This window comes from Hemitrygon akajei, chromosome 11 (genome assembly GCF_048418815.1).
Source record: "Hemitrygon akajei chromosome 11, sHemAka1.3, whole genome shotgun sequence".
Lineage (NCBI taxonomy): Eukaryota > Metazoa > Chordata > Chondrichthyes > Myliobatiformes > Dasyatidae > Hemitrygon > Hemitrygon akajei.
The window spans coordinates 50,452,041-50,470,771 of NC_133134.1; the positions used below are offsets into that span (position 1 = coordinate 50,452,041).

At 42.2% G+C, this 18,731-nt stretch overlaps 1 protein-coding gene across 2 annotated transcripts in view; it reads right to left on the reverse strand.

Moving 5' to 3' along the window:
* The window catches only part of gsg1l (gsg1-like), a 254,720-nt gene that overhangs the window by 124,289 nt on the left and 111,700 nt on the right, over positions 1-18,731 (reverse strand). For both annotated transcript variants that reach the window (XM_073060832.1, XM_073060831.1), the window contains exon 2: positions 16,100-16,147. In XM_073060832.1, the coding sequence (XP_072916933.1) occupies positions 16,100-16,147 (48 nt within the window). The remainder of the gene's footprint in view (positions 1-16,099; positions 16,148-18,731) is intronic.

Here is an 18,731-nt window from a genome sequence, read left to right on the forward strand (position 1 = left end):
CTCTCCTCACAACACATTGCCTCTGTTTGAAAAACAGCCACCTCGTCTTCAGCACTATCATCCCCCTTTCCTATGATACTTCTTGCATTGAAATATACGCAGCTCTGGGCTCTAGTCGCACCGTGCTCGATCTTTTGATTCTTCGCTTTGTCTGAGGTCTTACTAACATCTTCACAACCTCTCCACAAACTGTTGTTACTCTGGTTCCCATCACTCTGCAACTCTAGTTTAAACCCCACCAGGCAGCATTAACAAACCTTCCTGCTAGGGTATTCGTCCCCTTCTAGATCAAGCACCAAATATCTCTTCTGTATAAGTCCCACCTTCCCTGGAAGAGTGCTGAATGATCCAAAAATCTTACGTCCTCCCTCCTACACCAACTCCGTAGCCATGTATTAAACTGTATAATCTTCCTAATTCTGGCATGGGTAGCAATCCTGAGACCACAACCCTGGAAGTCCTGCCCTTTAACATAGCACCTGACTCCCTGAACTCCCTTTGCAGAACCTTGTCACTCATCCTATCCATGTCATGGGTACCTACATGGACCATGGCCTCTGGCTGTTCACCCTCGCACTTAAATATGCTGAGGACTTGATCTGAGGTGTCACGGACCCTGGTATCCAGGAGGCAATATAACTTCCTGGAATCAAACGCTCACTCAGGGAACTTCCTTTCTGTTCCCCTAATAACAGCTCGTCTCTTTGCGCACCCCCCTCTTCTGAATTGCAGTGACAGACTCAGTGCCAGAGACCCGAACACCGTGACTTTCCTCTGCTTGGTTCCCTGCACCCCCCAACAGTATCCAAAAAGGTATACCTGTTGTTGAGGGGAATGGCCACAGGGGTACTCTGCACGGGCTGTTTATCCCCTTTCCCCTTCTTGACTGACTCCCAGTTTCCCGTGTCCTGCACATTAGGTGCAACTATCTCTCTGTGTATGTCCCGTCTATCACCCCTTCAGCCTCCTGAATGATCCGGAGTTCTGCCAGTTCCAGTTCCAATTCCTCAATGCGGAGTGTTAAAAGCTGTAGCTGGATGCACTTCTCGCAGGAATAGTCATCAGAGACACTGGAGATCTCCCTACCTTCCCATATCCCACAAGAGGAGCATGCCAACTTCTTTTTATTGGTCCTTGCTAAAAGCCTATATTAACACAAATGATCTCAACCTCTGCAGAAAGTCTCAACAGGCCCCACTGACTTTTTAAATCTGTCATTCAAAATGCACAAGCAACTGTCTCCATGATCTCAGTCTCCGCAGAAAGATTCACAAACCCACTGATACCTCCCTGTAGCTTAAGACTACCATATACACTACCAACATCTCCACCAATCTTCTTCTCATCTGCAGAATTACTGATCATGAATCCTACATCCACATCTAAATCAATCATACAAATTACAAGTAACAAGGAAGCCAGCACAGGTCCCTGTAGAAGACCACTATTCACAGGCATTCAACCACACGGCAGTGTAGTGTTTAGCACAATGCCTTACAGTACTAGCGACCCCGGTTCAATTCCTCTGCTGCCGATAAGCAGTTTGTACATTCTCACCGTGACTGCGTGGGTTTCCTCTGGGTGATCCGGTTTCCTGCCACATTCCAAATACGTGCCGGTTGGTAGGTTAATCGGACACTGTAAATTGTCCTGTGATTAGGCCAAGATTAAATCAGGAGATTGATGGCCAATATGGCTGAAAGGGCTGGAAGGGCCTATTCTGCACTGTATCTCAATAAACAAATAAATAGATAAACAAGTAAACAAGAACAGCTGTATTTCCTATTGCCAATATGATTTTGGGACCAATTTATTAACTTGATCTGGATTCCATCGATCAATCACTCTTAGATCAGTTTCCCATGCTGGAGCCTTGCAACCTTATTCTTGGGCAAGACAGGTACAATCTTTATCTGAAGTTACTTTGCTCAACAACTTGTACCCCTGTGCAACATGCTTCACCCGGTGACAATGGTAGTCCTTAGGCCTCTCAAATGACCATTCTGAGGCTTTGGACCTCTTATAGCCTTCCTGACTTTTGCAGTCATGTGACCAGCCATTTCCCATCAGACTTGCTTGCACCATCCTCATAACTTGGCCAGTTATGACCAATAATACATCTCTGTGGATTTGTTCACTGTTCGCACCTTGGAAACTGCCCTTTGTTCTTAAGTGTCAACTCAAGCAGGGAATATTTTGCATATTCCCTTTCACACTCAGTCCTACATATCAATAACTTCATCTGAATGTTCTCGTTTGCAGCCCACACAGTACATATTCCCACTTTGCCTGATATACTGTACATACAACTCTGGGAATTGTACCATTTTGTCTGTGTGCTTAGCCTGCCAAAGTTTTCCTCTGGTCCACGACTACAGGCGGCAGACTTGCAGCGTGTGAAGAGATACATAGGTACTAGGATAAAATATTCCGTCAACGTTTTCAATACATCCATAACATTCCCAGGAACTGTGAAGTCTATAGAAAGTGGTGGATAGAGCCCAGCTTATCACAGGGAAAACCTTTCCCACCATTTACAAGCAGCCACTCCAACTTGCCTACTGGAGCAACAGGTCAATAACAGATGCCATTTCACTGGCTCTTCAGTTAACCTTCGAACATCTGGACAGCAAAGATGCATACATCAGGATGCTCTTTATCGACTACAGCTCACCATTCAATACCAGCATCCCCTAGGCTCCAAGCCCTTGACCTCAATACCCCCTTGTGCAATTGGATGCCCGATTTCCTCACTTGCAACCACCAGTCAGTTCGGATTGGCAACAGCATCACCTCCATGATTTTAATCAGCACAGGTGCTTAGCTCCCTGCTCTACTCGCTTTACATGTGTGGCCAGGCACAGCTCCAATGCCATAATTAAGTTTGCTGATGACAATACTGTCATCGGCCGAATCAAAGGTGGTGATGAATCAGCATGTCTGAGGGAGATTGAAAATCTGACTGAGTGGTGCCACAACAACAACCTCTTACTCAATGTCAGCAAGAACAAGGAGAAGATTATTGATTTCAGGAGAAGGAAACCAGAGGTCCATGAGCCAGTCCTCATCAGAGGACCAGAGGCCAAGTCAAGTCAAGTTAAGTCACTTTTATTGTCACTTTGACCATAACTGCTATGTACAGTACTTTGTAAAAAAGAGACAACGTTTTTTCAGGACCATGGTGTTACATGACACAGTACAAAAACTAGACTGAACTACATAAAAAACAACACAGAAAAAAACTAGACTACAGACCTACCCAGGAATGCATAAAGTGCACAAAACAGAGCAGGCATTACAATAAATAATAAACAAGACAATAGGGCAGTAAGGTGTCAGTCCAGGCTCTGGGTATTGGTGGAAGGTACCTGTCTTGTGCTCAGCACATAATTATGAAGAAAGCATGGCAGAGCCTCTACTTCAGCAGGAGTTTGCGAAGGTTCAGCATGACATCTAAAACTTCGACAGACTTGTATAGATATGGAGTGGAGAGTATATTGAACTGGCCGATTCACAGCCTGCTATAGGAACACCAAAGCCCTGAACACAAAATCCTACAAAAAGTAGTGGATATGGGCCAGTCCATCAGGGGTAAAGTCCTCCCCACCACTGAGCACATCATCACAGAATGCTGCCGCAGGAAACCAGCATCCATCATCAAGGAACGCCACCATTCAGGTCGTACTGCTCCCAGCACAAAAAAGGCACAGGACCCTCAGGACTCACACCACCAGGTTCAGGAACAGTTATTACCCCTCACGCATCAGGCTCTTGAACCAGAGGGGGTAACTTCACTCAACTTCTCTTGCCCCATCATTGAAATGTTCCCTCAACCTATGGACTCACTTTCAAATATTCTTCATCTCCTGTTCTTCATATTTATTGCTTATTTATTATCATCATTATTATTAGTTTATTTTTGTCTTTTGTCCAAATTGGTGGGGTCTTTAATTTATTCTGTTATGGTTATTATTCTATGGATTTATTGAGTTTGCCTGCAAGAACATGAATCTTAGGGCTGTACATGGTGACAGGTGTGTACTTTGATAATAAATTTACTTTGAACTTTGAAGACACCATCATCCACCACTTGGGTCATGCTCTCTTCTCGTTACAACCAGTAAGCACGAGTTACAGGTGGTATGCCTCCAGGTTCAAGAACTGTTATAACCTTCAAACATCAGGCTCCAGAACCGGAGCAGATAACTCCACTCACCTCATTCCTGAACAGATTCCACAGCCTACAGACTCACATTCAAGGACTCTACAACACCTGCTCCCAGTACGTATGTATGGATTTATTTGTCTATCTATCTATCTATCTATCTGTCTGTTATTTACTTATTTATTTGCACAATTTGTCTTTTGTTGTTTGTCACTCTTTATTTTTGTATAGTTTTTCATCGATTCTAGTGTTTTTATTTTCCTGTAAATGCCTGCAAGAAAATGAATCTCAGGGTTGTATGTGGTGACGTATATGTACTTTAATAATAAGTTTACTTTGAACATTGACTTTTAATTCTTCTGCAGTTGGTCATAAAACTCACTAGTACTGTGTAATTCGCAGTCCTACTTCTTCCTCTTCTCACATTGTCCTACATCCTGCCCTGCAATTTGATGACACGTTTTGCACTTAGTGACATTTCCAAATGCTCCATTATACAAGGCAACTGATTGGTCAGATCTCCCAGGCTCACCAAAATACCCACGACACCCTCCATTATCACTCTTCGGCTTGGGAGAACCTGGCTGTTAGCGAACCCCACACTGGACGACTGTCCAGCATCTCCTTCAAGCAGGAAGATTCCATCCTGATTACCAACGCAAGGATCATAAACTCTGGCATTGCTGCTCACCAAGACAAATAACAGAGGTGGAGCTAGGAACAAAATATCCTTTACTGAAGGTCGTCAACTCTCAACTTCCAACTGCATCAAGTACAACAATGCTGCATGTTTTACCATGTGATACATTATTTTCTTAAAAGTATATGAACACTCATATTAAGCTATATTTCTTAAGATTAAACCTTAGCTGTTGTGCTTCACTCTGCATCAAGACAAATAAGCACAGCTTTGAGTACTGCCGTTATGGAGGGAGCGAAACTTCAAAGGTTGGTAGGAAGAGAAATAGCACTTGAAAACACAAATGTCTCAGAGACATGATTAAATGAGTGCAAATCATCTAAAATGTGCCAACCATGACAAAAAAAAATCATGCAACTACATTAATCTTTTGTCTGTCACTGTGGAAATCACATGTGCATTCAAGCATTATATTCCCAGCATCCTCAAAGATCTGCCAAATCTTACGCAGTGCGCAACTGGGCATGTGGTTGTCAGATGATGGATGGGTGGGTAGGGCAGGAAGGGAGAAGTGAGGGGAGTTTCTTGTGTGTGCTGGCTTTCCTGAGGTGTTATTGCTTCAGATGGAGCCCATGACATTTTTCATGCAGCCATATTTAAAACCTGAAACTTTCGTAACAGCAAGTCTCAGGGTTTCTTAAGGTCCATGCAATGAAGCAGCAAGTTGTTGTATCTGAAAGTTTCTAGTTGAAACAATGATGCTATTTGCATGGTTAATTATCACTTTGGCAATGTTAAACTGCAGTGGAAATGGGCTCCAATGATGCATAAACTCCTAGCAGAGAGAACATTGAGTCACAAACTGAAAGTCATAGAGTGTTACAGCATGGAAATAGACTTCTTCATCCAACCAACCCACTAGATCAAGATTCCCATCTAAAATAGTCACATTTGATCTATATCCCTCCAAATCTTTCCTATCCATGTACCCGTCTGATCATTAAATACTGTTCATGTATCTGTCTCAACTACTTCTCCTTTAGGTGGAAAAATTGCCCTTCAGGTACCTATTAAATCTCTCCCCTTTCACAAGTGTAAGATCTCTAGAGATGGTGACTAGCTTAGTTTGGAGACAGCAATAAAATGGTTCTAGAGGGTAGTTAAGGATCATGTTACAGTACAGGGACACGGGGAAGTTGGAGGACAGGCCAGAGTCTAAGTCTAAGGCTCGGCTTCGCAGTCGTAGGCCAGCAGCTTGGGCATCGGGTGTCAGGTCAGCAGACTGGTGAAGACCGGCGAGACTGGAGAATGGGACCTAGTTTCTGTGGTCCTGTCATCGGCAAGGCTGGCATTTGAGGCCTGGAGTTCAGGTCCTCATCCAGGTTCCTCATTCGTCGATACAGAAGATCGAAGCCCATAAGTGGATCAGAAGGCCAGCTGGCCGGAGCCCCAAGTCTGTGAATCTCTGTGAGTCCTCTGCGGAAGTCGGGGCCCAGCGTTTGTGATTCCATGAGTCAGCTGGAGGCTTTGAGGCTGAAAATAGTCTGTCCTGGGGTTAGAGAACTGTGTAGGATGGGAGTGAAGGAGGAGTAGGCCTTGTTTCACCGTTATTGCTTTGTTGCTTGGTATGTTCTGTGATAATCTGCTGAGCATTTTGGGCATGCTATATTGATGCTGGAATGTGTGATGACACGTGTGGGCTGTCCTCATTTTGTTGCTAACGTACAGTAAATAACATTTCACTGTTTTTCAGTGGAAATCTATCTGAATCTGAATGTAAGTCTGATCAGCAAGCACCCATCTATATGAATCACGCTTTAATCTCTCCACATTCAATCAACTTCCCCCTGACTTACCACTCACCTACACACTCCAGGCAATTTACAGTGACCAATTTTTACACCAACTTGCCAGTCTTTGGAGTGTCAGAGCAAACTTATTAAGTGAAATATTTTGATATGCTTAATACAGTCTACTACGTCGCTTAACTCCTTTACCTTTACCATTAAAAGCAGTTCCAATAGTAGTGGATATTATGTATAATAGCAATGCACATCAGATCTCTACTCCGCATGACCGTCACCATGAAATTTGCTGTGCTCAGTATACGTGGCATCTCTTGGCTCGTTAAGACAAGCTCAGTTAAGCTTATGTCTTTGCCTAGACAGCACAGAATTTTACACTGTACACCTGCATCCTAACAAGTACCCTCTGCAGCCTTGTTAGTGCTTTACGGAGAGCAGGTGGCTTCTGATCACCCCACACACGTACAGTTCATCCACGCATTTTAATAGTGAAACATCCCCGACCCCGAGCGAGAAATTCCTTCTCAATTTATGCATGACACATCACTGTCTGCATTCTATCAAATACCCTCCTTGCAAGATCATTGCTCCAAAATGGTTTCCTGAGGTGAATCTGCCTGTGATATTGCACCTTTTTATTACCAAAGTATTGCAACATAGTCTCTGTTGTGTCTGTATATTGGATCTTTCTGACTGCTTGCTCAAGAGAATCCAAGCAGCACCATTTCATCTGCTTTGATCTGCTTTGATCTGCGTGCTCACATGCCTCAGACAGATGGGTCAGGAGCTTCCTCAGACAGCTACCAGACTCCAGATGCTTTGTACTTCTGCAACAATACTACAATTTCTCTGCTGCTGTGAAACAACTTGACTCATACTTACCTTTCCCAACAAAAAAACGCAGTATGCTTCATGGATTTTGCAGATCTGCACAAAACTCAATCTTTTATTGTGGGGGGATTTGATCGAGGTATTTAAAATGTTGAGAGGGATAGATAGAGTTGACATGAATAGGCTGTTTCCATTGAGAGTAGGGGAGATTCAAACGAGAGGACATGATTTGAGAGTTAGGGGGCAAAAGTTTAAGGGAAACACGAGGGGGTATTTCTTTACTCAGAGAGTGATAGCTGTGTGGAATGAGCTTCCTGTAGAAGTAGTAGAGGCCAGTTCAGTTGTGTCATTTAAGGTAAAATTGGATAGGTATATGGACAGGAAAGGAGTGGAGGGTTATGGGCTGAGTGCGGGTAGGTGGGACTAGGTGAGATTAAGAGTTTGGCACGGACTAGGAGGGCCGGAATGGCCTGTTTCCGTGCTGTGATTGTTATATGGTTATATGGTTTTATGAATGATGCCATGTTCTTGTGTATGACATGTGTCTAAATGATGTACATGAAAAAGGAATTTGTATGAGATTTTTTTTAGAGCAGCATGTGATCGAACCCATTAGGAAAAATTATGTTCTGGATTGAATGTTGTGCAATCAACAAGATTTGATAAGGAACTTAAGGTAAAGGAACCCTTAGGAGTCAGTGATCATAATCTGATAGAATTTACCCTGCAGTCTGAGAGGGAGAAGATAAAAATCAGATGTATCAGTATTATACTTGAGTAAAGGTAACTAAAGAGGCACGAAAGAGGAGTTGGCCAAGTGGGCACTAGTAGTAATGGCAGTGGAGCAGCAATGGCAGTAGTTCCTGGATGTAAATCAGAACATGCAGGATCACTTCATCCCAAAGAAGAAGTAGCATTCTAAAGGAAGGATGAAGAAGCCATTGCTTTCAAGAGAAGTCAAAGATAACATAAAAGCAAAAAGAAGGCATACAATATAGCAAAAATTAGTGGGAAGCTGAGGGATTGGGAAACCTTTGAAAACCAACAGAAACAACTAAAAAAGAAATAAGGAGAGAAAAGATGAATTATGAAGGTAAGCTAGCCAATAATATAAAAGAGGATATGAAAGTATTTAGATATATGAACAGTAAAAGGGAAGTAAGGGTGGGTATTGGACTGATGGACAACGGCACTGGAAGAGTAGTAATGGGAAGCAAAGAAATGGCAGACAGATTAAATAAGAAATTTGCATCAGTTTTCACTGTTGAAGACACCAGTAACATGAAAGAAACTAAGAGAATCAGAGGACAGAAGTGGCTGCAGTCACTAATACTAAGGAGAAGATGCTGGTCAGCTCCCTGAGTTAACCTTCAGGGAATCCTGCACAAGGACTCGCAAGTTGGTACCTCTAATTTATGAACTTTTTCCCCATTTAGAAATAGTCTATGCCTTCTAACAAAGTACATGAACGTACACTTCCCTACACTATATTCCATCTGCCATCTCTTTGACTGTTTTCCTAATCTGTTCAGATCCTCCTGCAGGGACTCCCTGCTTCATCAACAACACCTGTCCCTCCACCTATCTTTGTTTCATCTGTAAACGTGGCCACAAGGTCATCATTCCATCATCCAGATCATTGACAAACTGTATAACATGAAAAGAAGCGGTCCCAGTACCAACTCCCATGGAACATCACTAGTCTCTGGCAGCCAGCCAGAATATGCCCCCTTTATTCCCCCTCTTTGCCTTCTGCCAGTCAGTCTATATTCTATCCTTGCTCGAATCTGTCCTGTAATACAGTGGGCTCTTTATCTGGTTAAGCAGCCTCATGTGCAGCACCTTGTCAAAGGCCTTCCAAAAATGCAAGTAAATAACATCTACTGACTGTCCTATGTCTATCCTGCCTGTTATTTCCTCAAAGAATTCCAATAGATTTGTCAGGAAAGATTGAATCTTAAGAAAACCATGCTGATTTAGGCCATGCACCTCCAAGTACCCCAAAACCTCATCCTTAATAATGGACTCTAACATCTTTTCAACCTCTAAAGTCACACCAATTGTCCTATAATTTCCTATCTTTTGCCTTGCTCCCTTCTTAAAGAGTGGGGTGATATTTGCAATTTTTCCAGTCGTCTGGAACCATTTGAAAATCTAATGTTTCTTGAAAGATCATTACAAATGCCTCCACAATCTCTTCAGCTACCTCTTTCATAACCCTGGGGAATAGTCCATCTGGTCCAAGTGACTTATCTACCTTCAGACCTTTCAGCTTCCCAAGCACCTTCTCCTTAGTAACAGCGAGTAAACTCATTTCTGTCAGCTATTGCTCTCAAATTTCTGACATACTGCTCGTGTCTTCCACAGTGAAGGCTGATGCAAAATACTTAAGTTCATCCGCTATTTCTTTGTTTCCCCGTTATTATCTCTCCAGCATAATTTTCTAGCAGTTCAATATTCACTCTAACCTTTCTTTTAGTCTTTATACATCTGAAAATACTTTAGGTATCCTTGTTTATATTATTGACTAGCTTACCTTCATATTTCATCTTTTCTCTCCTCATAGCCTTTTGAGATACCTTCTGCTGGTTTCTAAAAGCTTCCGAATCCTCTAACTTCCCACTGTTTTTTGCTATATCATATGCCCCTCTTTTGCTTTAATGCTGCCTTTAACTTCCCTTGTCAGCCACAGTTGCTTCTTCCTCCCTGTAGAATACCGCATATTTGGGACGTATCTGTCCTGTGCCTTCCGCATTGCCCCCATAACCTTCAGCCACTGCTGTTCTGCCGTCATTCCTGCTAGTGTCCCCTTCCAACCAACTTTGGCCATTTCCTCAGTAATTCCCTTTTGAGGCCTTGCCATTGGTCAGTGTCACCCATGGATGTTGTGTCCCAGCTGTCTTATGCAAGGCAGGGCAGTACGTTATGAAGAGAAGGCTTTTGCCCATGCAGCAGGCACCTCCTCTCCACGCAGCTGATGAATCCAAAGGAATGGCAGAGACTGATACAGTTTGGCAGGAGTTGCCAGTCAGCACTGAACTCAATGTACAGCTACCTTTAGGGACTCCAGCTCTGGATTTTTCTTTCAGAGTTTACTCCTGAAGCCTTCCCCACGTATGGGTATGGCTGCAAGGTAGCGAAGTTTTGAGTTTTCCTTCCCCTAGATGAGTTGCCAACCCCAGCTGATGAGCCCTGTGAAGGACCAGGGTGAGCATAAAACTGGGAGAGCAGGTAAAGGTGAAAAAATAGGGGTTTTATTACCCAAAGTGCTTACAAACTCAACAGAACTGTTCTAGAGTCCAAACTTGAATCAGCTAAACAGGACAGAACTGGGTTACAACGACATAGTAAATGCTGTTACTAGAGATCAGAGATTAAGAGAGCTAGGGCTTTACTCTCCGGAGAGAAGGAGGATGAGAGGAGACATGATAGAGGTATACAAGATATTAAGAGGAATAGATAGAGTGGACAGCCAGTGCCTCTTCCCCAGGGCACCACTGCTCAATACAACAGGACATGGCTTTAAGGTAAGGGGTGGGAAGTTCAAGGGGGATATTAGAGGAAGGTTTTTCACTCAGAGAGTGGTTGGTGCGTGGAATTCACTGCCTGAGTCAGTGGTGGAGGCAGATACACTAGTGAAATTTAAGAGACTACTAGACAGGTATATGGAGGAATTTAAGGTGTGGGGGGGGTTATAAGGGAGGCAGGGTTTAAGGGTTGGCACAACATTGTGGGCCGAAGGGCTTGCATTGCATTGCATTGCTCTATGTTCTAAATACTCCTCAAACCTAGAGACACCACTCATCTCCTGACTTCGGGTTTATATTCGATGCTGGCCAGTCCATAGTAAATTGTAGGGGAGATAAAACATCCCTCTCCTTAAAAAGATACAGCATAAATGAAGCAGCTCCAGCGAACACCCCTCTGGCTGTAGCAGAATGGCACAAACCAATTAGGCTGATGTAATGCAACAGCTCCATCGTTTGCCAGATTATCAGGAGGATGGTCGGCTACTGGACGCTTTAATATCCCCAGCTGATGGTGCAGCTGGTAATTGCAGCCGCCACAAGCCCCATGTGCCCAATGTGACTGGTTTTAAGGCGGCAGTAACCTACCTTTGCACTTTCTTCTGTCAGTAGAAAGGGTTCCGCCAGGCTTAGTGGCTAAGCCACCCGTGATGGCCAGGAGCTGGACTTGGCAGCCAAAGGTTATTTGACTCACATGCCACTGAGGGTATTTAATAGTTAGTGGGAGCTTAGCCCCACAATGTCCTATCTGCCAATCTCCAACTGCGCTACAAGATCATCTACCTTATTCCATATTCTGTGTGCATTCAAATATAACACCTTCAGTCCTGTATTCATCACCCTTTTTGATTTTGCTCCCATGTTACACTTCACCTCATCCCACGGACTGCAATTATGCCCTGTCACCCCCACAGTCTAACTCTACAATGCGCTCTCTCACTCCAATTCCCATCCCCCTGCCAAATCAGTTTAAACCCTCACAGAACATAGAACAAGCCCTTCAGCCCACGGTGTTGCGCTTTCAACCTACTCTAAGATCAATCGAACCCGCCCTCCTACTCAGCCCTCTGTTTTTCTATCATCCATAAATATCCCTAATGTATCAGACTTTACCACTGGCAGGATGTTCCAAGCACCTACCACTCTATGCATAAAATACCTACCTCTGACATTTGGCTGATTTTTTTGAGGATGTGACTAAACACATTGATGAAGGAAGAGCAATAGATGTAGTGTATATGGATTTCAGCAAGGTATTTGATAAGGTACCCCATGCAAGGCTTATTGAGAAAGTAAGGCCGCATGGGATCCAAGGGGACATTGCTTTGTGGATCCAGAACTGGCTTGCCCACAGAAGGCAAAGAGTGGTTGTAGACGGGTCATATTCTGCATGGAGGTCAGTGACCAGTGGTGTGCCTCAGGGATCTGTTCTGGGACCCTTACTCTTTGTAATTTTTATAAATGACCTGGATGAGGAAGTGGAGGGATGGGTTAGTAAATTTGCTGATGACACAAAGGTTGGGGGTGTTGTGGATAGTGTGGAGGACTGTTAGGGGTTACAGCGGGGCATCGATAGGATGCAAAACTGGGCTGAGAAGTGGCAGATGGAGTTCAACCCAGATAAGTGTGAGGTGGTTCACTTTGGCAGAATATAGTATTAATGGTAAGACTCTTGGCAGTGTGGATGATCAGAGAGATCTTGGGGTCCGGGGTCCGAGTCCATAGGATGCTCAAAGCTGCTGCGCAAGTTGGCATTTGCTGCATTGGCCTTCGTCATTCGTGGGATTGAGTTTAGAAGCCAAGAGGTAACATTGTAGCTATAAAAGGACCCTGGTCAGACCCCATTTGGAGTACTGTGCTCAATTCTGGTCGCCTCACTACAGGAACGATGTGGAAACCATAGAAAGGGTGCAGAGGAGATTTACAAGGATGTTGCCTGGATTGGGGAGCATGCCTCATGAGAATAGTTTGAGTGAACTCGGCCTTTTCTCCTTGGAGCGACAGAGAATGAGAAGTGACCTGAGAGAGGTGTATAAGATGATGAGAGGCATTGATCATGTGGATAGCCACAGGCTATTTCCCAGGGCTAAAGTGGCTAATACGAGAGAGCACAGTTTTAAGGTTCTCTGTTCGCATTAAAGTCTGTGAACTATTGACCCACTTCAGTGTCTCTCTCTCCGCACTTGGGCCAAATCTGAACTTAATGACAACAAGAGGTTGAGGTGTGACCTTTTTAGAGATTTATAAAATTATGAGAGGCATCAATAGGGCAGATAGGCGCAGTAATTTTCCAAAGATAAAAGGCACAAAAACTCAAGGGAACAGATTTAAAATGAGGGAGAAAGTTAAAGGCGATCGGAGGGTCACACTTTGCACACACATAAACACAGGTTTAAAGAAAACATTTGGACAGGCTAGGAAAGGAAGAGAGAGATATGGGGAAAAGGCAGGAAAATGGGATGTGTAAATAGGTATTTTGATCAGCATGAAAGAGTGGGGCTGAAGGGCCAATTTCTGTACTGTGCAACTCCATGACTCTATGATATTTATGCCAAGATTGTCTCTTTCAGGCAGGCAAGGTCACACAGCCAATCCTGACCCTTCCGTCTCTTCCAGTTACTTATCACCTTATGCAAGAGAGAAGCGTCTGGCATGTTGAAGAGTAGGCAGTGTCTCAGATGAGTGTGTAAGGCTTGCAATAATTCTAAGCATGTAATGGCGAATTGAAGCTCTGAACATTAGGTATTAGAGCTGATTTACAAAGTTCCAGTACTCTGTGACGGAGGGGTCAGGTTGTGTACCACACTGGGCAGTAACTTTAGCTAATCTTTCAGTTACACTGATGTCAATGAACTTCGTGTGACAATGCTTGAGGCCAGATCCCTGACACTGAGCCCTGAAGAGCTTGTCTGGTGCAACTCATTATTTCTGTGAATTGATTATATCTCTACAACTTTCCATCTCATCTATCAATACCTTCAATGCAGTGTCAGACCTTCGACTGTTTCCAAATGTTGTTATGTATCTTGTTTCAAGGGAAGCAGATAAACTTTAAACACTGGAGGTTGGTTTGGCTTGTTCCAAGTGATTAACATTCTGACTGATTCAAAAGCAGTAGCTCCAGGTTATTCCTGTTTAATTACATGCACCCATTTTTCTGGGTTATAATTTTATAGTTATGTCTGTTATTTTGTTTGGATAGGGGCTCATCTGGGGCAAACCAAACTAACTATACAATGGTATATGGTCAGACTATGGTCAGGAACCATGTTGTCCTCACTTTAAAATGCTTGAGAGCTGTCTGCTGTGACCTGCTCTGTAAATGTAACAGGGTTCTGAGCTAAGTTATTGAACTACAAGGTAAAGCAGTTTTTATCCAATTAGATGGAAAAGGTGATGGTCTTAGCCAAGACAATTATAGACAACATGAAATACAATGCAGATTCCTGGGGAACATCTGCAGTCACATCATTCCAATTAGTGCATGTGCACCTTATCTTGTCTGTCACTGGTCAGTCAATACATTTCCCAAACCAAATTGAATGTTAGCCTCCTACTCTGCACATTTTCAATTTTGTGATCCAATGGATATTTAAACAGGCTAAACTGGCAAATCAATATCATGTCTAACTTGAAGGCCAATAAACTACTACTGAAGATGCTGAACATTTACTAAGCATATTATCTGCACACAATGCAGAACTTTCGTTTGCAATCAGTTGACTTCTGGCTCACATTTTTCCTTCTGACCTCATATTGCTAGTGAAAATTTCAATTCATCACCACTGACCCACTTATGAAAGTAACAGACCCTTATGCAATCAGTTCAGACAGGAATATCTCCACTGAACCAGAGGAAGAATAATTTCCAGCCAGTTGTCCTTTGCCTTAATGGCAAATAATGGCAAAAGAACTGAATTCACTATGATAAAGGGCCTGGTTAAAATCTATCAGCATTTCCATTTGTTTGCATCAGAATTGCTTTACCAGGAAATTTAAAAAGCACTGAAGATGGAAATGAAATCACTACATTGTGGGAAGGCAGTTACATATACAGACCAGGTAACACCAGGCAGGTTTCAGATGCTTCAAGGCCAGGACCATTCTGTTTGTGTCCAAACATGTGACTACTCTGGACATAACCACAGTTATGCATAAACTTACTCCTGACTTGTCAATAAAATCAGATCATCCCAAGGTCATCGAAATTCCAACAAAGAAGTCATTGCCCAGATGTCTAAGACCCACATTGTCAACCTTTTATAATATTATCATGTAATTTATTGGATTTCCCCTTTCTCTGTGAATTTATGAGTTCAAACAAAGCCTTTTGGATATATTAACCACAGGTGCAGCTCTGTGGATTTCTGCCACTTTTAAAAACTTGATGCTGGACGGGATAATGTACAGGAAGTCCCCACGGTTGTTCCAATCCCTCATGAAGTAAATAATGTTTGGGTTTCTTTTGAGCAGTTTTGGATCTCCTACATTCAGCCTGATTCTGGTGGATTCTGCTAAGTTTAGGCAGGAACATCTTTGAAGACTGACTGATGGTCTGATTAAAATCATGCATGAGATTATCATTAAAGTCACGGGGAGAATTTACAAACTCCATAAATGTGACAGCTGACAACAGGATTGAACTTGACACACTGGAGCTGCATAAAAACAGCACTAGGTATTGTACCTCGATGATGCCTCCATGACAATGCACATTTCTGTAAGTCAAATGCTGAATCAATCGACTGCTCTTTGCACAGATCAATACACTTTCTTGAATCTGGAATAAAACTTCATTCAAACAGAAAACACACTCAACTAAAATTTCTCTCAACTCAACACACCAAAAAAGCAGAAAGTATAATTAAATCTTATATATTGCATTTTATTCAATAATATTAACACAGTAATTTCACAGTCTTGGTACTAAATCCTTGTCACTGACAATTTGAAACCTGTTAAAATACTCCCTGCATTATTCCAGTCAATGCACAGCTAGTTGTAGTACAGTGTTGTTCAAAGGAAGTTTTGAATATATAAATATTTTTGAGATGTTTAAAGTTAAATTTTCATGCCTATTAAAAGATTAGGCAACTTAGCATTGAACTCCCAGGTCTCTTTTGTTACTCACTTCTCTCAGACGCAGGAGTCAGATCAATGAAATTCCGGCACTTTTCACCTAAAGTAAAAAACAAAATCTAAAATTATTTCATATCCATTGACTTCAGTAAATTTTAAGACATTTTCACTCAGCATATTTAAATCAAAAGTGATATAGACTTTTATGATTTTTCCCCAGAAGTGCTTAATCTTCAGAAAACCTACAGTAAAAGAAATATATAAAAAGTTATAATGTAGATAAAAAGGCTATTTACCCAACCAGTCCATGTCACTATTCATCTTGATGCAGGCAAGCACCTCCCAAAGGGGACAAACAACACTTTACTGAGTCCCTTAAGCCATCCCAACCCTACATGACAATCCTCTTTCATTGTTTCTAGCCTGCCTAGATGGAAAGTCTCTGCTTAAAGTTCCATGGGTCATGGGACCTAGTAGCAACCCAAATGGAGGTCTGAAATTCAAGTTTACTAGTGGTACAAGGAATATTTTGCCTTTTCTCAAGCTTTCTGGTTTCTGAACTGCCACTGAGATCAGAGCTCAATCAGAACAATTGAAAGCCGATGAGAAGCTTCAGATCCCCTCTATTTTTGTACAACGGATCTACCAGTGATTGGAAATAGCTTTGAGCATACTCTCTAAGCACATCTGAACCTGACAGGTAAGCATGGCTTTGGAATTAACTAGCATGAGGCCTACACCAGGAGATCCTAGTCGGGTGGTGAACCTTGTCATTTATCTAACTTGTTTGCTAACCTGAGGAGCTCAATCTTCATGCCTGTGATATTAATAACAAAGCTGCCTGTTGTTGCCCTCAAGGCCTAGCAGCAGAAATTTGCAGCCCAGTCATGGTTGTATGGGCTGGTATTTAATGGATTGGGGGGGGGAGGGAGAATGATTGTTTACCAGTGAAAGGGAGGGCCACTATTATTCCTAGTGTGCCTAACATGGAGAGACACCAAGGGCAATATGCAATGTAAATGCTAAAAAGCATAACTGCATCCACCCTAACTGTGTAACACATTGGGGTGAACTTCCCGAGGAAATGTATTCCCTTAGTTTGGTTTCAATTTTGTTATAATTTTAGAAGGAATGTTCATTTGACTGACCCAGTGGAAAGCAGATTCCCTTCTCGCCACTCCTGTGAGGAGCGGTTGTAGTGTTGCTTCTGAGGATGACGCCCCACAGGAATACATCTACAACTTTCAACTGGCTTAACTTTATTATTCCAGATATACCTGTTACTGGAATCTAATGGGAATAAACTTCTTTAATAATAATCTAATATTATTAGATATTATTAGATTATTGTCAGGGACAGTGTTCCCTCTAAGCTGTGTGGTTTCATGGCCGCACAGTAGCTAAAATGCTACTGCACACATAGCCTTTCTTGCCACACAGCTAGAATTTTTCTTATACAACGCAAATATAATTTTGAAAATATGCTGATATAATTTTGAAATTTATGTCAATATAATTGTGAAATACCCTGTAATTATTTATGAGTTAATGAATATAATCCATAAATTTTCAAAATATTAAACTTATCACAATCTTTACTTTGAAACATTTTAGAACCTACGTATTCACATCGTCAGTGTTTCAAGCTAAAACACTATTACAAATTGTAACAATATACACAGAATGGAAGTCAGTAGCTCATTGTTAATAAACAGCTGTCCTGCTGAATGCTGATACTGTCTAGTCAAAACAGTTTACTTTTGCCATTGTACCTGTCAGCTGCTATAACTGTCTAACATCATTCATTTATATTGTGATCAGTGCTTTGTGTTTGTTTTATATGAAGATTTCCATATTCTGACTTTTTTGGTAAGTAATCTTCCAAAAAAATCTTTACCTAGTAAGACTTTTAATTAAAAACTGTAAGAACAAGACAAAATTCTGTTTCTGTAAAATTGTTTGCGTGACTTCTTATTTTATTAAAATTATACATTTTTGACTTACATTCTTAATTTTTTCAATGAATACTTTTTACATTTAGTTTTCTAAGGATGTCAAAAAGAAAAACAGAAGAGTTGAACGCTTTGAAAAACCAAAGCTTGTAATATCCTGGCGGGAAGGTTTGCAAAGGCTATTGGGGAGAGTTTAAATTAGAATTGCTGGGGGGTGGGAACCGAACTGAAGTGACTGGGGAAGAGGCAGTTTTTCACAAATAGAGAAATCTTGGAGACAGTGTGAGAGGGTGGATAGACAGGTGATAGAGAATGGATGTGCTCAAAACAATGGTTTGAGATGTGTCTATTTTAATGCAAGAAGCATCATGAACAAAGCGGATGAGCTTAGAGCATGGATCAGTACTTGGAGCTATGATGTTGTGGCCATTACAGAGACTTGGATGGCTCTGGGGCAGAAATGGTTACTTCATGTGCCAGGCCTTAGATGTTTCAGAAAGGACAGGGAGGGAGGCAAAACAGGTGGAGGTGTGGCACTGTCGATCAGAGATAGTGTCACGGCTGCAGAAAAGGAGGAAGTCATGGAGGGATTGTCAGCGGAGTCTCTGTGGGTGGAAGTTAGAAACAGGAAGGGATCAATAACTCTACTGGGTGTTTTTTTTATAGACCACCCAATAGTAACAGGGACATCGAGGAGCAGATAGGGAGACAGATTCTGGAAAGGTGTAATAA